General features: G+C 45.4%; 1 protein-coding gene across 1 annotated transcript; it reads left to right on the top strand.

Moving 5' to 3' along the window:
- Positions 1-5,211: 5,211 nt before the first annotated feature.
- Positions 5,212-16,934, top strand: SLC46A2 (solute carrier family 46 member 2). Its single transcript, XM_036750087.1, has 4 exons — positions 5,212-6,331; positions 8,393-8,476; positions 9,146-9,302; positions 16,895-16,934. The coding sequence occupies exons 1-4, from the start codon at positions 5,212-5,214 to the stop codon at positions 16,932-16,934; spliced, it is 1,401 nt and encodes a 466-aa protein (XP_036605982.1).
- Positions 16,935-17,304: the final 370 nt, after the last annotated feature.

Genomic DNA, 17,304 nt, shown 5'->3' with positions numbered 1-17,304 from the left:
AGCCTCCCCCCTTCTCTATCCCTGTTGGTCTCTGGTCTATCTCTGAGGCACCTCAAGGTATTCCCGGGGCACTGGATAATTCCTGAGGGTTCAAGTGTAGCAAGTCTAAGGCTAGGGATACTGATGATAACGATGATATGTAGATAGACAGATGGATAAATGTAGACAGTCCTTTAAGGTTTGCAAAATGATTTACACGCTCTTTCATCTGATCCTCATAACTGTCAGAAGGCAGGCATGGTTAGTATCCCCCTTTTACAGATGAGGAAACTGGGACATACAGAGGTTGTGACTTGCCCAGGGCCATGCAGTTGGTAAGCATCTGAGGCAGGATTTGAACTCAGATCTTCCTGGCTCCAAAGTTCAGGGCTCTATTTGACTCTTTCCAGGCTAGAGTCCAACACTAGAATAGTGCAGAAAGTTCTCACGCTCCTAAGGCAGTCTCCAAACTGCCCTGGATTTCTAAGTCATATATAGTCTGGGGAGGACTTGGTACCAACTGGACCTGTCCAGACCCAGATCCAACATTTTAGGTTTGGGGCACATGGCACCTTCTAAGACATCCTCACCCTCAAGTGTTGCAGCATCTAGAATAGAGGAAAAACCTAAGTGAGGCTGCATGTCTAAGTAATAATTTGGTCCAGTGGGATGGGCCTGGCTGGGATCTCTGCTCTCTTTTCCACCTCCTTTCCACCTCATGCAGTTCAGCAGGTTTAGGCTGTTGTCTTCAACGCCAGAATCTAATTAGAGCCGTTCTCCCTATAACTCTACCTCTCCTCGTTAAAGGAACCCCACTGGTTTGGCCACCTTGCTGGAGACTCCTCTGACTCCGGCAAAGCAGAGTTAGGAATGGAGTGGGAGGACTCCCAGTGGGCTAGGGCAGAAACCAGCACCTCCCTGGGTGGGCCTGGAAAGAGCAGAGGAGGGAGTATTTCTGTGGAGGCTTTTGGTGGGGATAGCCATGCTTTCAGGGGTACACCTGAACAACCTCTGAGGAAGCCAGAGGAGAACTAAGATACCCAGCCTAGCCTAGAATGTTTTCTTTGCTTAGTGTAGACAGGGAGCTGGGAGTTTTCTTCTCTCAAGGGAAAAGATAGAGTTTTCCCCTTGGGTACAATAAACCCCAAATCTGGAAGACAGATAGTATCAGATAGTGATGTCAAATTCAAATAGAAATGGGGTCCCCTACACCATAGATAAGGATCTTTGTAGGCTGCATATTGACTTAGAAAACCATATATTAACATTATTTTTATTTTGTTAAACATTTTCCAATTATATTTTAAAAATAAAAATTTAAAAATTTTCAGTTCTAAATTCTCTATCCCCCCCTTCCCCCACCCATTTAAAAGGCAAGAATTACAGTAGGTTTGGGTAACATTCAGGAGTGTTATGGGTCTCATGTGGATTGTAGGCTGTGTGTCTGACATATCTGATATAGAGGCTAGAGAGCTGGACTGAGAGGAAAGAAGATCTGAGTTCAAATCCTGCTTCAGATGCTTCTTAGAAGCAAATTGCACAACCTCAGTTTCTTTATAATTAACATGCCTACTATGTGCTAGGCACTGGGGATAGAAATACAAATAAGAAAACAATCACTCCTTGCAAAGAATTCACATTTATAATGGGGGAGAAAATCAGTATTTATATATGCAATATATATGCAATTAATATGTTAACAATTATATACAATAATATTACATATGATGCATAATCAGTACTATACCTGAATTATATATAGATATATTTAATATATATGGCATAAATATAAATTAAATAAATGACAAGATATGTGAAGTAGTTAAATTCAAGGTAGAAAATTTGAGGAGGAAGGGCACCAGCAGTTGGGAGTATGCAGAAGGGCTCCATGCAGAAGATGATGCTTGAGTTGCATCTTAAAGGAAGAGAGGGTGTCCGTGATTCAGACGTACCCAGAAAAGGCACTCCTGACATAGGGCACAGCCCAGGCAAACACACAGAGGTGGGAGATGTAGAACATGTGAGAAACAAACAAGGCCAGTTTGGCCAGATCAAGGATTGCAGGATGGGGATTAAAATCTAATGAAGCTAAAAATACAGGTTGGGACCAGATTGTGAAGAGCTTCGACAGATAAACAGAAGGGTTTCTATGTTGTCCTATCTGTAAAGTGAAGGAGCTGGGCCCAAAGAACTCTAAGGCCCTTCTAGCTATAAAGCTCTGACCCTAAAACCAGGCTTCAGGAAAGTGACTAAAAGGGAACAGGAAGTGACTACAAGCGTCAGTGAAAGGGAGCTGAGTCCTACAAAGAACAGGGAACGTTCAGCTGTGTCACCATGAGCAAGCCCCCAGTGGGAACTCGACTGGACGGCTTCCAAGTTAACTTTCCATCTCTAAATCTTTGATCCCATGGGGGGTCCAGTTATCATAACTTCTTCCCTACACTCACCTTCATGACAATCTCCCCTTTCAAAGCTGCTTTAATGTTCATTTTTAACCTGATTTCACTTAGACGATGCTATTGGGGAGGTGGTGTCCACACTTGCGGAGAAGGGCCCTTTTGTTCTCTACCGTGGGCCCAACAGGGCCTTCTCAGCCTTCCTGAAGGCACTTCAGGCCTCACAATTCTGTAACCCTGGTGTCTGAAAGGAAGATGACGGGCTGCTAAGTTCTGAACCAGAAAAGACCTTAGAAATGATCTGGCCCAGGAGTTTTTGTTGTGTGAGTATGTGTGTGTGTGTGATGGATGCCTTTGGATCCCTTCTCTGAACCATGTTTTTAAATGTATAAAATACATAGGATGACGATGTCATTAAAATAAAGATGTCATTTTTTGATCCATACAAGTTTATGGACTCTGTAGTGTATCCATGGAATCTGTGGACCCCGGGTTAAGAGCTCCTGTGTAATCCAACACCTTCATTTTACAGATTAAAAAACAAAACCGAAACAAAACATGAGGCCTAGAGAGGCTAATCTCAACCAGCAGAGGCTGGTGATGGGGAGCACAGTAGGAGAAGAGGCATGTGGAGATGGTAGAGCTCTCAATTTAAGCTAAGAAGACAGATTCAGGAGATGAGGGTTATAGGTGCAGGGGTGGGGGCAGGGCACATATTACCCACATACCTCTGGTCTTTCCTGTGTTCGCAACCAAAAATGGGGGAAAGCTCTATAACCCTTTCCCTGTTCTCCGGATGGTCAGGGTCCAGAGTGTGATAAATGCTAATGGCACACTGTCCACCACACCAAGGGTCCCTCCCCTTCCCCATCCCTGGAAGCAAAGGACCAAAAAGGCTACTGAGGAAGGCTTGTTTGTCAGGAAAAAGAGGTAGTGTAGTTTTTTCTTAACTACCAACACAGGCTCCCTTTGGGTTCTATCAGTAGATACTCCCAACTCCTGTTCCCTACCCTTTCAGTAGGATCTTCCCCACCCCACCTACTACCCTTGACTATTGTCAGGAAGGGGAAGTTCCTTCTGTAGGTACTGTGCAGGTTGAAGCTGGGGGTACCTTCTGCTCCTTCAACTGGACTATCTATTTGTCCAGGTACACCATCCATACCCTTGGCTGCCTCTGCCCAGACCCTCCTAGCCCAAGCCAGCTGCCACAGATGTGTTGCTGCATAGTGATGGGATTTCTAAATAATAATAGTGAGCATTTCTCTTTGCAAGTATTACTTCATGCTGATGACAACCTTGGGAGGTAGGTGCCAATATCATCCCCACTTTACATATGAGAAAACTGAGGCAGACAGAGGTTAAATGACTTGTCTGGGGTCACACAATTAATAAGTGTTTGAGCTGGGTTTCACATTGAGGTTCTCCTGACTGAGCCACCGAGCCACAGAGCCACCTCACAAATGGGACGATTTAAAGAGAGAACCTTGGTTCCCCAGTTCTCCAGAACATTAGATGCTGAGCGGGAAGAATGGCACTAGATGTTCTCAGTCTTGACTTTGTTTAAAAAAAGGTTCTTTACCCTGAATCACTGTGAGTTCTTCTCTACGGTTGAAAGACTTCCCTAAGGGTTCAGTCTGATGGCAAAGAAATTGACCTTGATAGAAGCTTAGCAGTTACCCTAAAAATTAATCCTGTCTCCCCCTTCCACCGCTCCCCACCCCATATGTCACTGATCGGTTAGTACCAGGATAGGAACCTGCCCACACGGGCCCAGGAAAGTCTGATGGGCACTGAAGGAATCTACTTTGGTTTCATTGATAAGACCGAAGACTTGGAATCAGGAAGACCTAAGTTCAAATCCCACCTCAGACCCTTACTAGTCATGACACAGCGCTGGGCCTTAGTTTCCTTCTCTATGGAGAGAAGGGTTGCACTTGATGGTCCCTGATCCTGATGACATCAGAGGCCACCCAGTCCGACCTCCTCATGTTATACATGAAACTGAGGTCTAGAGAGATTAAATGATATGCCCAAGGTTAAATGGCAAAGCTGGGATTTGAACCCACATCTCTGAATCAAAACTCATTGCACTTTCCATTGTACCATAGCTCCTTCTCTATCCATCCTCCCTTCCCCCCCACAACCTTTGCCTTTTTCAGTTTGAATGCCCTGACTCACAGCTAAAGCTCCTTCTTTCTGGCCTGGCTCCATCCTTGCCCCTACTGAATGCATTTATCTAGCTTTGGATGCATCAAATCCCAAGCAGTCACTTGTCTGTGGAAACTGTGCCACCTCTTTCTCCTCCCCAGAATGACACAGTCAGCTCCCCGCTCTTCAGAGGCTCATGCCCTATATCCTCTCAGAGCAAAGAAAGAGGAAGCGATCCCTCCCACTATGGGCGGGGAGCTCGAGGTAGAGCTCCCAGCAGCTGGGCTTCTGACAGTGGGAGGGAAGGAGAGAGCCAAGTTAAGGACAGCCTGCACTCTGGAGCTGCTCCTGTCTATTATACAGGCAGGGAGCCTCTCTCTCTCCCTCCCTCTCTCTCTCTCTCTCTCTCTCTCTCTCTCTCACACACACACACACACACACACACACACACACACACACACAGCTCAAAGAGATCACTCTTGCCATCAGTGACTACCTCGGACTCTGACCCTGTCTCTGTTCCTTTCCCTCCTTTTCCCCCTACTTCACTGAACCACTCATCCCTCCCTTGCCAGGCAACAAATTATGAGATTTTCCTTGCTGCTACAATAGGTCTCTTTCCCTTCATTCCCTTAAACCTCCAATCCCCACTGCCAAGACCCCAGATCTCAGTGAGGACTTGGCCACCATGGACCAGGACCCAAGGAGGAACTGTCTGGAGACAGGAGTGATGAGGACCTGGATCGAACCAGTGGTGGCCTCAGCACAGGTAGCCGCCTCCTTCTATGATGCGGGGCTGCTGCTGGTGGTCAAGAATTACTACAACCTTTCAAGTTTCTCCAACCACACCAACTCCTCCAGCCCCAGGGGGGCCAGTGAGGATGCTCAGCAGAAAGCCATCTCCAACTTCTACATCATCTACAACCTTGTGGTGGGCCTCACTCCACTGCTCTCAGCCTATGGGCTGGGGTGGCTCAGCGACCGCTACAACCGGAAAATCTCCATATGTGTCCCCCTCTTGGGCTACCTCCTCTCCCGTCTCCTCCTCTTGCTGAAGATCCTGTTGGACTGGCCAGTAGAAGTGATGTACGGGGCTGCAGCCCTGGCAGGACTCTCAGGGGGCTTCACGGCTTTCTGGTCTGGCGTCATGGCTCTGGGCTCACTGAGCTCCTCTAAGGGCCGTCGCTCTGTGAGGCTTATCATCATTGACTTGATCTTGGGTTTGGCAGGCTTCTGTGGGAGCATTGCTTCCGGTCACCTCTTCAACTTGCTTCGAGTGGGCAACCGGCAAGGTGTCGTCCTTGCTGTCTCCAGTGTAGGCTGTGCCACGTTTGCCTTCCTCTATAGTCTCTTTGTCCTCAAGGTCCCAGAGCCTGAGGTCAAGCCCAGTAAAGCCTTCGGTGTAGTGGACACTGTATCTGGGACCATAGGCACTTATCGCACTCTGGACCCTGACCATCCAGAGAAGAGAGGAGGGGTGGTGGAGCTTCCTTCCCTGCAGAAAGGAGAGCCTCGCAAAGCTATCATAGCTCTGCTTTTTGCGGGGGCCATCATTTATGATTTGGCAGTGGTGGGTACAGTTGATGTGATGCCCCTTTTCGTATTAAGGGAGCCACTGAGCTGGAACCACGTGCAAGTGGGCTATGGGATGGCAGCTGGCTATACCATCTTCATCACCAGCTTCCTGGGAGTCCTGGTCTTTTCTAGGTGCTGCCGGGACACCACCATGATCATGATAGGGATGGTCTCCTTTGGAGCCGGCTCACTGCTCCTGACCTTTGTGAAGGAAACCTACATGTTCTATATTGGTGAGTTTGGCTGTTTCCAATTCAAACAAGTAGAAAGGGGGTTAGTAGAATCTGGAGATCTGAGTTCAAATCCCAGCTCTGTCACTTATTACCCATGGGCAATGGGCTGCAGTTTCTTCACCCATAAAATGAGCAAGTTGGGCAGTGGGAAATCCAGAAGAGGTGTCAGATGTGCCCTAAAAGGGCTTCTAGATTCATATTTTAGATCAAGATTGACACACAGGAAAGAAATCCTATAGAGCCGGTTTAGAAGGCAGTAGTAAACCACCCCGGTATCTTTGCCAAGAAAGTCCCAAATAGGGTCACAGAGAGTCAGACATGGCTGAAAAATGACTGAACTGAACTGATTGGCTGCCAAGATGACTGATAGAGAGAAGAAGTGCTATGAGTTCAGAGGATAAGATCTCTGAAGGATAGAGGAGTCACAGAAGGGACTTCTATGGGAAGGATGGTGAACGATAGAGAGAGGGTGGGGGAGGCAAGAGGTTAGTAACCACATGAGGATGAAGCTTGCTGGAGCTCGATCTAACTCTTGGCCTGTTTTCTTCACGAATGGACTCTGTGTCATTGCCATCTCCAGCCCATCAGGGTTTCCAAGAGCAGCTCTTACCTCTAACTTCTGAGGATGTCTTCCCAAGGCTTCTTGCAGACAGAAGAAGGTGCACACATGAGGCTTTACATTAAAAACATCATTAGGTGACAGGGGAAGGACTGGTTATGCTAAGAGCATCATTTATTGTATTCATAAATGTTTAGATAACATGTTTGGACATACATTGAGAGCTAGAAGGGACCTTAGAGGCCATTAAGTCCAAGCCCCTCATTTTATAGGTGAGGAAACTGAGACCCAGTGAGGTCAAGGGCCTTGCCTGAGATCCCTCAGTTAGGAAATAGCAGAGGTAAATTTCAATCCCCCAGTGCTCAGATTTGAACCCATTAAATCATATTGTCTCCCCACCCTCTTCTCTCCTTTCCCTTTTCCCAAACAGTGGGATGATTGGAGTGGCTAGTGTTGGTTGTTTTCCTGAAAATATGCAGGTGAAGTACCATAGCTTCCGAGTGAGGCTGCCCTCTTGAGTTACAGAACAGAAAAGGGAGAGTTAAAGCACTGGGAGACAGGATGGGAAGGGGCTCTGTCTACAGAGGGACCTGTTCCCTGAAGACAGGTCTTCAAGTGGCAAGGAACTGGCTCCCCAGCTGACTGAAGAAGAAGAAAAGGGTTTAACTCTGGTCCCCTAGCCCACCTTTCTCTTTCAACTCCCCCTTCCCTCTCTTCCTCAAGAATAGTTCTCAGAGACCTATTGACCTGCTTCTGAGAGCAACTTCTATTAGACTTAAACACTAGAAAAACTAGCCTGGATGTGTGGAAAGAAGCAGATTTTAATGCAAAATGTAATTGCAGCACAGCGAGAAAAGAATATTGGTTTGTGAGTCAAAGGATCCGAGCACAAAGCCTGCATCAGCTACTTACTAGCTGTGTGACTCTGGGTAAATCACTAAACTCTCTGTGCCTCAGTTTCCTTATTTGAGGAATGAGGGGAGTGGATTTGGTGATTTACAAGAACGCTTCAAGCTCGAAATTGATGATCCTGTTGTGTGATCCTGGTTACGCACCCCTGCCCCTTCTACCTGAGTGACCTTAGTGTCTCTAAACCTCAGTTTCTCCCACTGTAAATGAGGGAGGTTGGACCTCTAAGATCCTTTCCAGCAGCTCCAGCGCTATGATCTAGCATCAGCTTATGGTCTATGAGAAAAGAGCCATTTCCTGGCAGTTCTTCCAAGTGTCTTTATTGGATACAAATAGAGAAGGAGGGCGGAAGGGAGGAGGCATAAAGATGTATTTTATTGTCTCTGGGGAGGATTACTACATCATCTTAGCTAAGGCTGCCTCAGGTGCCCTGCCAACAGGATTGGGCACTCACCGCAGCCAGCTGCCTAGCAGCTCAGTCTTCCAGGACAGGCACCAATGACTGGGTCAACACTGAACCCTGATGAGGACGCTGTTACTCTGGATGGATGAGGTCAGGCTTCACTCATTTTTCTTGTTTGGTCATGTTGCAGCCCGGGCCGTCATGCTGTTTGCTCTCATCCCAATAACGACCATCCGATCAGCGCTGTCCAAGCTCATCAAGGGGTCTTCCTATGGTGAGGAGAAATTGACTATGGATTACTGCAGCTCTCAGATAACCTGGCCTGGTCTGGGGAATGGGGAAGCCTAGGGTATACTCTAAGGTTGTGGAGAATTCATGGACTTATGCCACTAAGCAGTGCTCACTGCTGGCGGCTGGCTGCCCATCAACATTGTGCTTGGTGCTGGAGATTCAAAAAGAGGCAAAAAGACAGTCCCTGTCCTCAAGGAGTTCACAATCGAATGAGGGAGATAACAAACAAATCCATATAAACAAGATACACATGGGATAAATAGGAGATAATTAAGAGAGGGAAGGTACTAGAATTAAGACAGGTTGGGGACTTCCAGTAAAAGATAGAATAGGATAGAGAGGGCATATACTAAACACCCTTCAGTGCACAAATACTATTTGGTAAGAATCAAATTGGTCAACACATCCCAAGAAAGGGGGAGAAAGACCCTGAGAAGCCCATTATTGGTTTTGTTACCAACTTTCTGGAGGGGAGTCCAAAGAAATCCAGAAGAAAAAACAAACAAACAATTTACTGGGAGAAATCGATTATGATTGCCTAGGAATTGAGGGAACATTTTGAAGGACCCCCATAGAAGTTCTATTAAGTTGCATAATGGAATGGTATGTCCCAGTAAAGTCATTCTCAGTGACACTTCCTTCCCTTTTACAGGAAAGGTGTTTGTGATCCTGCAGCTGGCACTGGCCCTCACCGGGGTGGTGACATCCACAACATTCAACGAGATCTATCAGATCACCATGGATAAGTTCACTGGCTTTTGCTTCGCTCTGTCATCCTTCCTCGCCTTCTTGAGCATCATCCCTATTGGGTAAGAGTCACTGTGTGTTCTGCTCTGTTGATGCTGCTGTGGTTGCATGGAGAGCCATGGAGAGGGGTTAATCTCCAGGGAATTTCTGGGGGAAGGGGGCATTTACCTCATCCCATTAATAAAGTCCTGGGCAGGTCACCTCAAGAGGAAAAAGTTTAATCCGGCTCTCTTCCCCACAGAAACCCCTGACTGAAAGTATGGCAAGTTAGGAATTTCCCACTAAGACAAGTGGCAAATTGAAAACCACCAACTCAGTATAGTCATTTGGCAAAGAGAAGTTATTTAGAGGATCCCAGTTTTAACTTCCTTGAAATCAGATGCTGGGATAAGTGTGAAGAAAACCCTTTTTAACCACACTGAGGACTTTTCTTTTACTTGTTTTTTTAAGCTTAGTTTGGCCCAAATCAACTGATTGGTACTCCCTGCCTTAGAGGCCTCTTTCCTTCCCCAGAATTATCTGGGCTTATTTAAGCGCAGCATTTGGTGGCCCGGTACTTGATAATCTCTGTTCACAAGGTCTGTGTCTTCCTGCAGTACTGGACCAAGGTCACCTGTGAATGGGTTAGTCATACTGAGACACACAACACTAACTTATAAAAACACGGGCGAAACCCTGACTGATTGGATGACGGGAAGAGCGGAGAGGGTGGGGGGTGATTCTTTCCTTCTATCTTGTTCCTATCTTACAAAAACCTTACAGTGTAACAGTGGTTCTCGAATGGTGATATGAGTGCAGCCAGGGTCCTGGGGCTGTTTCTGTTACTGTGCATGTTTCTAACATGACTACATCTATTCTTGTGGTTCTTGGCCCAAATTCATCATTTACATGGTTGCTGTTGAGCAATCAGAGAGATGTTTAATATGAATTAAGCTGAATAAGAAGGAAGCATCCTCCCCAATAAGAAGGAAGCCTCACCCCAAGCAGTTGCATTCTCTCCACTATTTTGGGGGGTGAGGTGGAAAGGGGAGAAAGGAGGATTTTACTGAGAGGGGTAGAGGGACGTCAAGGGTGGGGGAAATCTGTGCAATCTTTAGCCCTCCTGAAATTGTCCACAGACTAAAACACGTTTGAAGTCCACCCAATTGGGATGTGTGGCTTCTCCATGAAGCACTGACACAGGCTTCCTTTGCAGGTAACTGCCCCATCGTCCAATATGGGATCTTACTGCTGGACTTGGCTAAAGCCAGAGCTAAAAATATTTCTTCTCTTTGGCTCTTCCACCTTCCTCCCACCCATCAGCCTTCCTCAAGAGTAGTTACATTTAATAACTAACATCCCTCCCAAGAAGAGCAGTAGTCTATTTGTCATCAAACATGTTAACTAACTGTTCTGGGCTTTCTGCCATAAACCAGTGACTCTTTCTGGGACACAGTAAATATGTACCACGTCCCATTCTAGACCTTTACTGAGGTTCAGCATTCCCTTTCTCCATACCAGCCCTGAACAAAATGTGTTAGCCTCAAATTGCCAAGACGTTGGGTCTCCTCTAGCACTCATTCTAAGGCGGATGTCCATGGTGTACCGATGTTTATTCAAATATTGTGATTTGGGGTTCTTAGAGGTGGAAGGGCCTGCAGAAGCCAACCAGTTCACCTCACCCTCTCATTATGTTATGGATAAGGCACAGTGCCTCCTCATAAAGATAATCCGGACACAGTTCCAACCCTTGCAGATTTTATAGTTTAATAATGATATTGAATCCTGAAATAAGTGATCTTCTCAAAAGAAGGACAGCCAAGACAATTAGAGGAGAGGCGTTGTGACATCATGGAAGCAATATTGACTTAGAAGTTAAGAAGCTCTTAGACCTCCATTTCAGAACTGAGAAAATGATAGCTGAGGACCAAAGATGAGCGGTTGATTTCTGGAAGAAATAATGAGAACAGATTCCCTTAAACAAACAGACATTCTCGGGGTCTACTTGGACCTACAAATACTGAATTGTCCTGAGGCATAGGAGTTAGTCAGACTAATCTTAAATCTGCTAGATAGTCCTAATCCTTCATTTAATAGCCCTCCTCTTTTACATATGTATGTGTCACATCTAACTAGACTGTGTGAGTAGGGACCATTTCCTGTCTAAACCTTGTATCTTCCACAGTGCTCTGCACATAGGAAGCCCTAACAAATTATATGTTCAGTTAAACTAAGATGAATTTGAGGTCTGCTAGATTTGGGTGAGCAGCCCGTACTTAGGAAAATGGATCTCAGAACCAGATCTTTCTGCCTTAACTCTTGGGCTAAAATAATGGCAAATTAAAAGCTTGGGGGTGGTCTTCCATTTAAATGCTGCAGTACTTGGGGGTGACATTCTACCTGAGATGGGTTCCATTTATATATCACCTTATCTTCTACATTCAATTCGATATTTTCCCAATTCAATTCAGTTCAACAAAAATGTATCAAACATGGCCAGTGTTTAATAAATGTGTAAAGTATTGAAGTAGGCACTGGGGGAGATATAAAGATGGAATGACATGGTCCCTGCCCACATGGAGTTGATAATCTAGTGTGTGGGGCATGTGTGTGTGTATGCGTGTGTGTGTGTGTGTGTGTGTGTGTGTGTGTGTGTGTGTGGATGCGATATATACACAAGTAAGCAGGACACACGAGAGAGAATAAATATATAAGAGCCACACAAAACAAAGTACTATTTTAGGTCTGAGGAAGAGAAAATAATTTTTGACTCACAGGATCAAGAAAGGCTTTGGGGAGAAAGCTTTTAGTGGGGCGAGACTGAAAAAGGTACAATCAGGCTATTGCAGCGGCTTGGACAGGAGTTAATTAGAACCTGGCCTAGGGAGGGGCAGTAGGAACAAAAAGGAGGGTAAGAGACCTTGTGAGAGATAGCACTGACGGGATTTGGCAACTAACTGGCCATGGAGGGGAATCCAGAGAGAAGGGTCAAAGTGAACACTTGAGTGAGTGGATGAATTACGGACATTGTCAACAGCAATAGGAGATTGGGCTGGGGCAAGCTTTGGAGAAAAGATAAATTCAGTTTTCAACCTATTGAATATAGAATGCTGGTGGGACACCCGGGTGATACGACCAGTAAACAGCTGAAAGGAGAGCTGAAAGGAGAGTCAGGGCTGGAGCGCTGGCTCTGGACCAGAGGACCTGGGTTCAAATCTTGCCTCTGATGCTTTTGACCTCTGTGACTTCGAGCCAGTCACTACCTGGGCCTCAGTTTCCTCATCTGTAAAGTGAGGAGGTTGACCTAGAGTGCCTGTGAATTGTGTTCCAGTTCTAGATGGATGATCTCATGATATTGATTTGGGAGACGTCTCCAAAGAGGTTGAAGCTATGGTATAGGATAAGATTATCAAAGGAACAAATACCGCAAAAGACGTGAGAGGGGTTGGGCTCGGGACTACTCCCAGAAGAGGATGGAGTAGGAGGGACAGGAAGTACTGGGTAAGATGTAGGCGCAAACCTGCCAACCAGGCTCCTCCTTCCCACTCTCTAGTTTCTCACAGAGCGGTATTTTATGTCATGGACAAAGACCACGATTTTGTATGCATCCATTTTGTATACGACACAATTTGTAGCAACAGGAACAATTACAGAACTCGTGTCCTGGAGCCCTTTTTTATGCTAAGGCCAACTATGTGACACCAGGGATAGGGCTCTGATCCTGGAATTAGGAAGACTATACTGGTTATAAGACAGGGGCAAATCACTTAACCTCTCACAGGGCCCCAGATAACTCTCCAAAATGGCAAGTTATAGAAGAGCTTTTAAGTTTTTAAGGGAGGCGATCCTATTCCCAGCCTTTAATATTTAGTATTAACTTTGGAAACCAAAGCAAAGGGAAAAAAATTTTGCCATCACATATTTCTCCTTTTTCTGATGTAAATGTTAACTGACTAAAAACCCCATGGTAGTCTGTGTTTGTGGCTGAGAAGAATCATTAGCAAATTAACTTTTTAATATTAACTTTAATGAGTGCTTTGATTAACAAATGAAAATGCTTTTGAGATGTTACCTAGCTGGAATTTCACAGGAAGGATCTAGGCTCAGTGGATGTACTCCAGTACTACTCCATGTAACCAGCACGAGTAAATTATCTAAGCTCATGAACTGGACCTTTCCAATCGATGGGTGCACATCAAATGTTTGAAGGCTTGCCATGTGCAAAGTACTCATGGATTTGCTAATTGTTCTTCTCAGCCACAGATACAGACTACGATTTGGTTTTTAGCTAGTTAACCTTTGCGTAAGAAAGGGGGGAGAAAAATATGTGGTGATGGGTTGGTTTTGTTTTTTTTTTTTTTTCCATTTTACTTTGCTTTCCAAAAGGCCACTAGTTCATAATGGTTGGGTTTAAAGCAGATTTTACTGGTCTGGGCACTCCTTATCTTAATGTAGATTTAAATCCCTCAATACCTTAGCGGAAGATTTAATGACTGACTTTGGTTAAAAAAATCTTCTATTGTTTACCCAGGGAAAAGTGAGAGCCTCTCCCAGCTCGGTCTAGTTATGCATATAATTCATCTGAGGACCTGTCTAAGTTAGGAGAAGCTCACTGCCTATCTTTAGTTGGTCAACAGATAATTTTTTTAACCACCAGTGCTCATTAAACCTACGTAGGAAAAGGTGTAGAGGAGTTTAAATCTGCATTAGTGGAAGGTGTACCTGGACTGATGAAATGTGTTCAAAGGTTATTAAACCCAGTGATATGGTGTGGATGGGATCTGAGAACCAGCCCAAGCCTATATTCTATCGCTGAGCCCACACTCAAAGTCTTTCCAGCATCATATAACCTTCAAAATACACTAGCCCAGGCTTCCAAACCTCAAGCCAGTTGTACGATGAGGACACAAGTGGAGGCTTACAACAACACCAGTAACAGCTTGAATAGCACTTTACAGTTTACAAAGCACTCTGCTCCTAACTCTGTACAGCTCCTAACAATGGCTACCATTTATACAGTGCTTACTATGTTCCAGGCACTGTGCATCCCTGGGAAGTGCTACTGTTATATCTATCTTACAGAGGAGGAAACTGAGGCAAACAGAGATTAAGTGGCTTGCCCAGGGTCACACAGCTAGTAAGGGTCTGAGGCCAGAGTTGAACACGTCTTTCTGAACCAAGGCCCAGGGCCCCATCCTATGCACCACCTAGTTGGCCCAACAGTTTATGTCCTTATTCCCATTTCACGGATAAAGGAACTGAGACTTGGAGGGGTCCAGTGGCTTGGCCAAGGTCAGGGGGCTAATAAGGGACAGAGCTAGGTCTCAGGTCTCAAGTCTATAAGATACAGATGATACCTGTCATAGCTGTCTTCCAAGTACCTGAAGATGCTGTTGGCTGCCTCCAGTCCTCGGGCTATTTAGCCTGTTTTGTGGTGCATTTGTAGCTTCCCACTAGGACCACTTGGATTGTCAGCCTTCCAACCTTCCAAACAAAACTGCAGACTAAGTATGATGCAGACATACACCTGCCTAGGCCCGCTTCACCTTAAAAAGCTGGTTCTCTGAACAGACAAGGATATAGCTCCCCACCGTGTATGCAGACTTTTGCAAAACTTCCTCATCTCCCCCTCCCCTCCTCCAAGGGAGAGGATTACTGGATTAAAAATCAGGAGACCTGAGTTCCAGGCCTGGCTTCACTGCTACTGGCTAAACTCTAACAAGTCACTTATATTCAGCATCTTCATGCAAAAAACGAGAATGGTTTTGTACCCGTGGCACCTACTCACAGGATGATAGTGAAGCTCGAAAGAGATTGTGTATAAAGTGCTTTGCTTGTACAAGTATCAACTATTATATTTTTTGCTACTCCTTACAGAGTGGCTATAAGGCTCAAATGAGATTTTTAATACGTGAAAGTATAGTGTAAATTAAGGAATTACTACAAAAATGCGCTTTGATTAACATTTGTTGTCATTTCCTATATGTTAAAGTTCTTCCCTTTCCCAGTAGTCATTACAGCCCTCCCACCCCCACCACCCCCACCAAAATAAATGAGATTCACACTCCCCACAATATTGCTGTGGTCAGGGGCACTCCACGGATGGTTAAGCAATCTGGTTTACAAGGTTCACCCACTGTCTGGCAAAAGGTAAAAACAGCTGGGTGAATATATGCTATTGAAGCCTGGGGCACTAGGCTGATAGGAGGCACAAATTGAAATCGGATCCTAGACTCAAAGCTCAAAGAGCACTCAGAGCTCAATAATCTGTCCCCTCAATTTACAGATGAGAAAACTGAGGCCCAGGAGGCTGAAGTGACTTCTCAAGGTCGTGCATTAAGTAGCAGAGCTGGGATTTTTGCCCACGCTCCTCCAAATTCAGTATTCACTCTATGTCAACAGTAAGACAGAATAACTGGGAGATTTTTATATATTATACACTGAATATGTGACTCTATGTAGATGTGTCTATCTATCTGTAGAGATGATGACAGGTCACAGAGTATTTGGCTCAGTAGGATTTATCTAATTAACCCAGATAGAGCTCTCTGCAGAGATGAAGTTGACACAATTTCCCATGGATCTAGACCTCCTTGCAAAAAAAAAAAATTGCGCACCTATATTTAATTTATTATTGCAGAGACACCAACCAATTTTGGATGGCCATTGTTGAAGCTACAATGGTAGCTGGTAGAATAGGCAGTGTCCAAAAAATATTCCCCAGAACTGCTTCATCAGAACCCAGTGGGGATATCTAGTCTGACCCCAGCTACAAAGGTCCTGCTATTCAGCTCCATACATGGTACATTTCTGCTGAGACAGAAGAGGGTAATCCAGGAAACCTGTCCTTGAGGAAACTGAGCAAGGCCTAAGGAGGAGCTATGGCAGAGTGGAAAGAACCCTGGATTCAGAGACAGCTCAAATCTAAACCAAAAACTTTGCTACAATCTGTGTGTTTAAATTATTTCCTCTCTCTTGGCCTCGGTTTCCTTATCTGTAAAGTGAGGGGGTGGGACTTAATGTCATTTCCTGATCTAAATCTGTTATCTTTGCCTTTAGCCCAGTCCCAAACTCTACTTTTCAGTGCTGGCAAAAGAGCTCCTTACATTCTTCATCATGCTTCCTTTCCTTAAGAAGGAACTCTGGCTGGGTGACCCACATTGTAGTTTCCTAGCCAGAAGTACCTGGAAGAACTTGGGCTTCCCTGTGGGGAACCACGTAATGAAGTAACAAAGGCTTGGTAAAAGGGGCTGAGAGAAAAGACCAGAGGGCTGCTTGATCTGGGTGAACATGTTCAGACTTGGAGTAGAGGGGGTTGCATTGAGTTTTTGGCAGGCTCACTAGGCACTTGAAAGTTGTCCTCTAGGGGTCATTCATTTCATTTTATGACATGCCGGGCACATCTCAGCAATTGTACTGCCTGCTCCTAAATCTCTGCTATCGCGTCCGTCCAAGGTGACCTCCCTCCTCCGCAGCCTGTTTTTATTTTTCTTTTTAAATCCTCGTGGTCAGGTTCTCATTTGCCCCCCTCCCCTCCAGCCCCATGAATTCTGGTTTGATGGAATGCAGTATTTTGGGAATGGTTCGTTTTGGTGGCTTACCTTTGCTGCTATTAATGTCTCTGTCGATTCCCTCTCTCCCCCTGTCTCTCCATCCCACACCCCAAACCTAACAGGGTTGTGGCCTGCAAGCAAGGAGAGATCACTGAGAAATGACCGAGCTGATGCACCTAAAACCCACAACCGGAATCCCCTGTGGTGTTGATCCCACTTGAAGAGAAGTAGCTGGAGCAGGGAAGTTGATAATAAAAACTAGAGTTCCATATGAGGTCAGCCTCATGAAACAGCTATTTCAGAGGGTTCCATACTGGGTGGGGAGAAACCCTATGCTGGTGGAGGAAACTTCTGTCTTAAAAATTAATTTCACAAGGAAGCTGCCAGATATTGTTGGTGACACAGAGAACTTCCCCAAGAAAGGCATTTGAAAGATCAAAACTTTGGGGCATTTCTCAACTCTCCTATGAGGACTTGGGTCATAGATAGGTGCTCAGCCCCCTCCACCATGCTGCAGATGGTTATCCAGAAA

The sequence above is a fragment of the Trichosurus vulpecula genome, chromosome 1 (assembly GCF_011100635.1).
Source record: "Trichosurus vulpecula isolate mTriVul1 chromosome 1, mTriVul1.pri, whole genome shotgun sequence".
Taxonomy (NCBI): Eukaryota; Metazoa; Chordata; class Mammalia; order Diprotodontia; family Phalangeridae; genus Trichosurus; species Trichosurus vulpecula.
The sequence above is the reverse complement of the archived record's forward strand: the minus strand, read 5'-3'. Positions and strand labels throughout refer to the sequence as shown.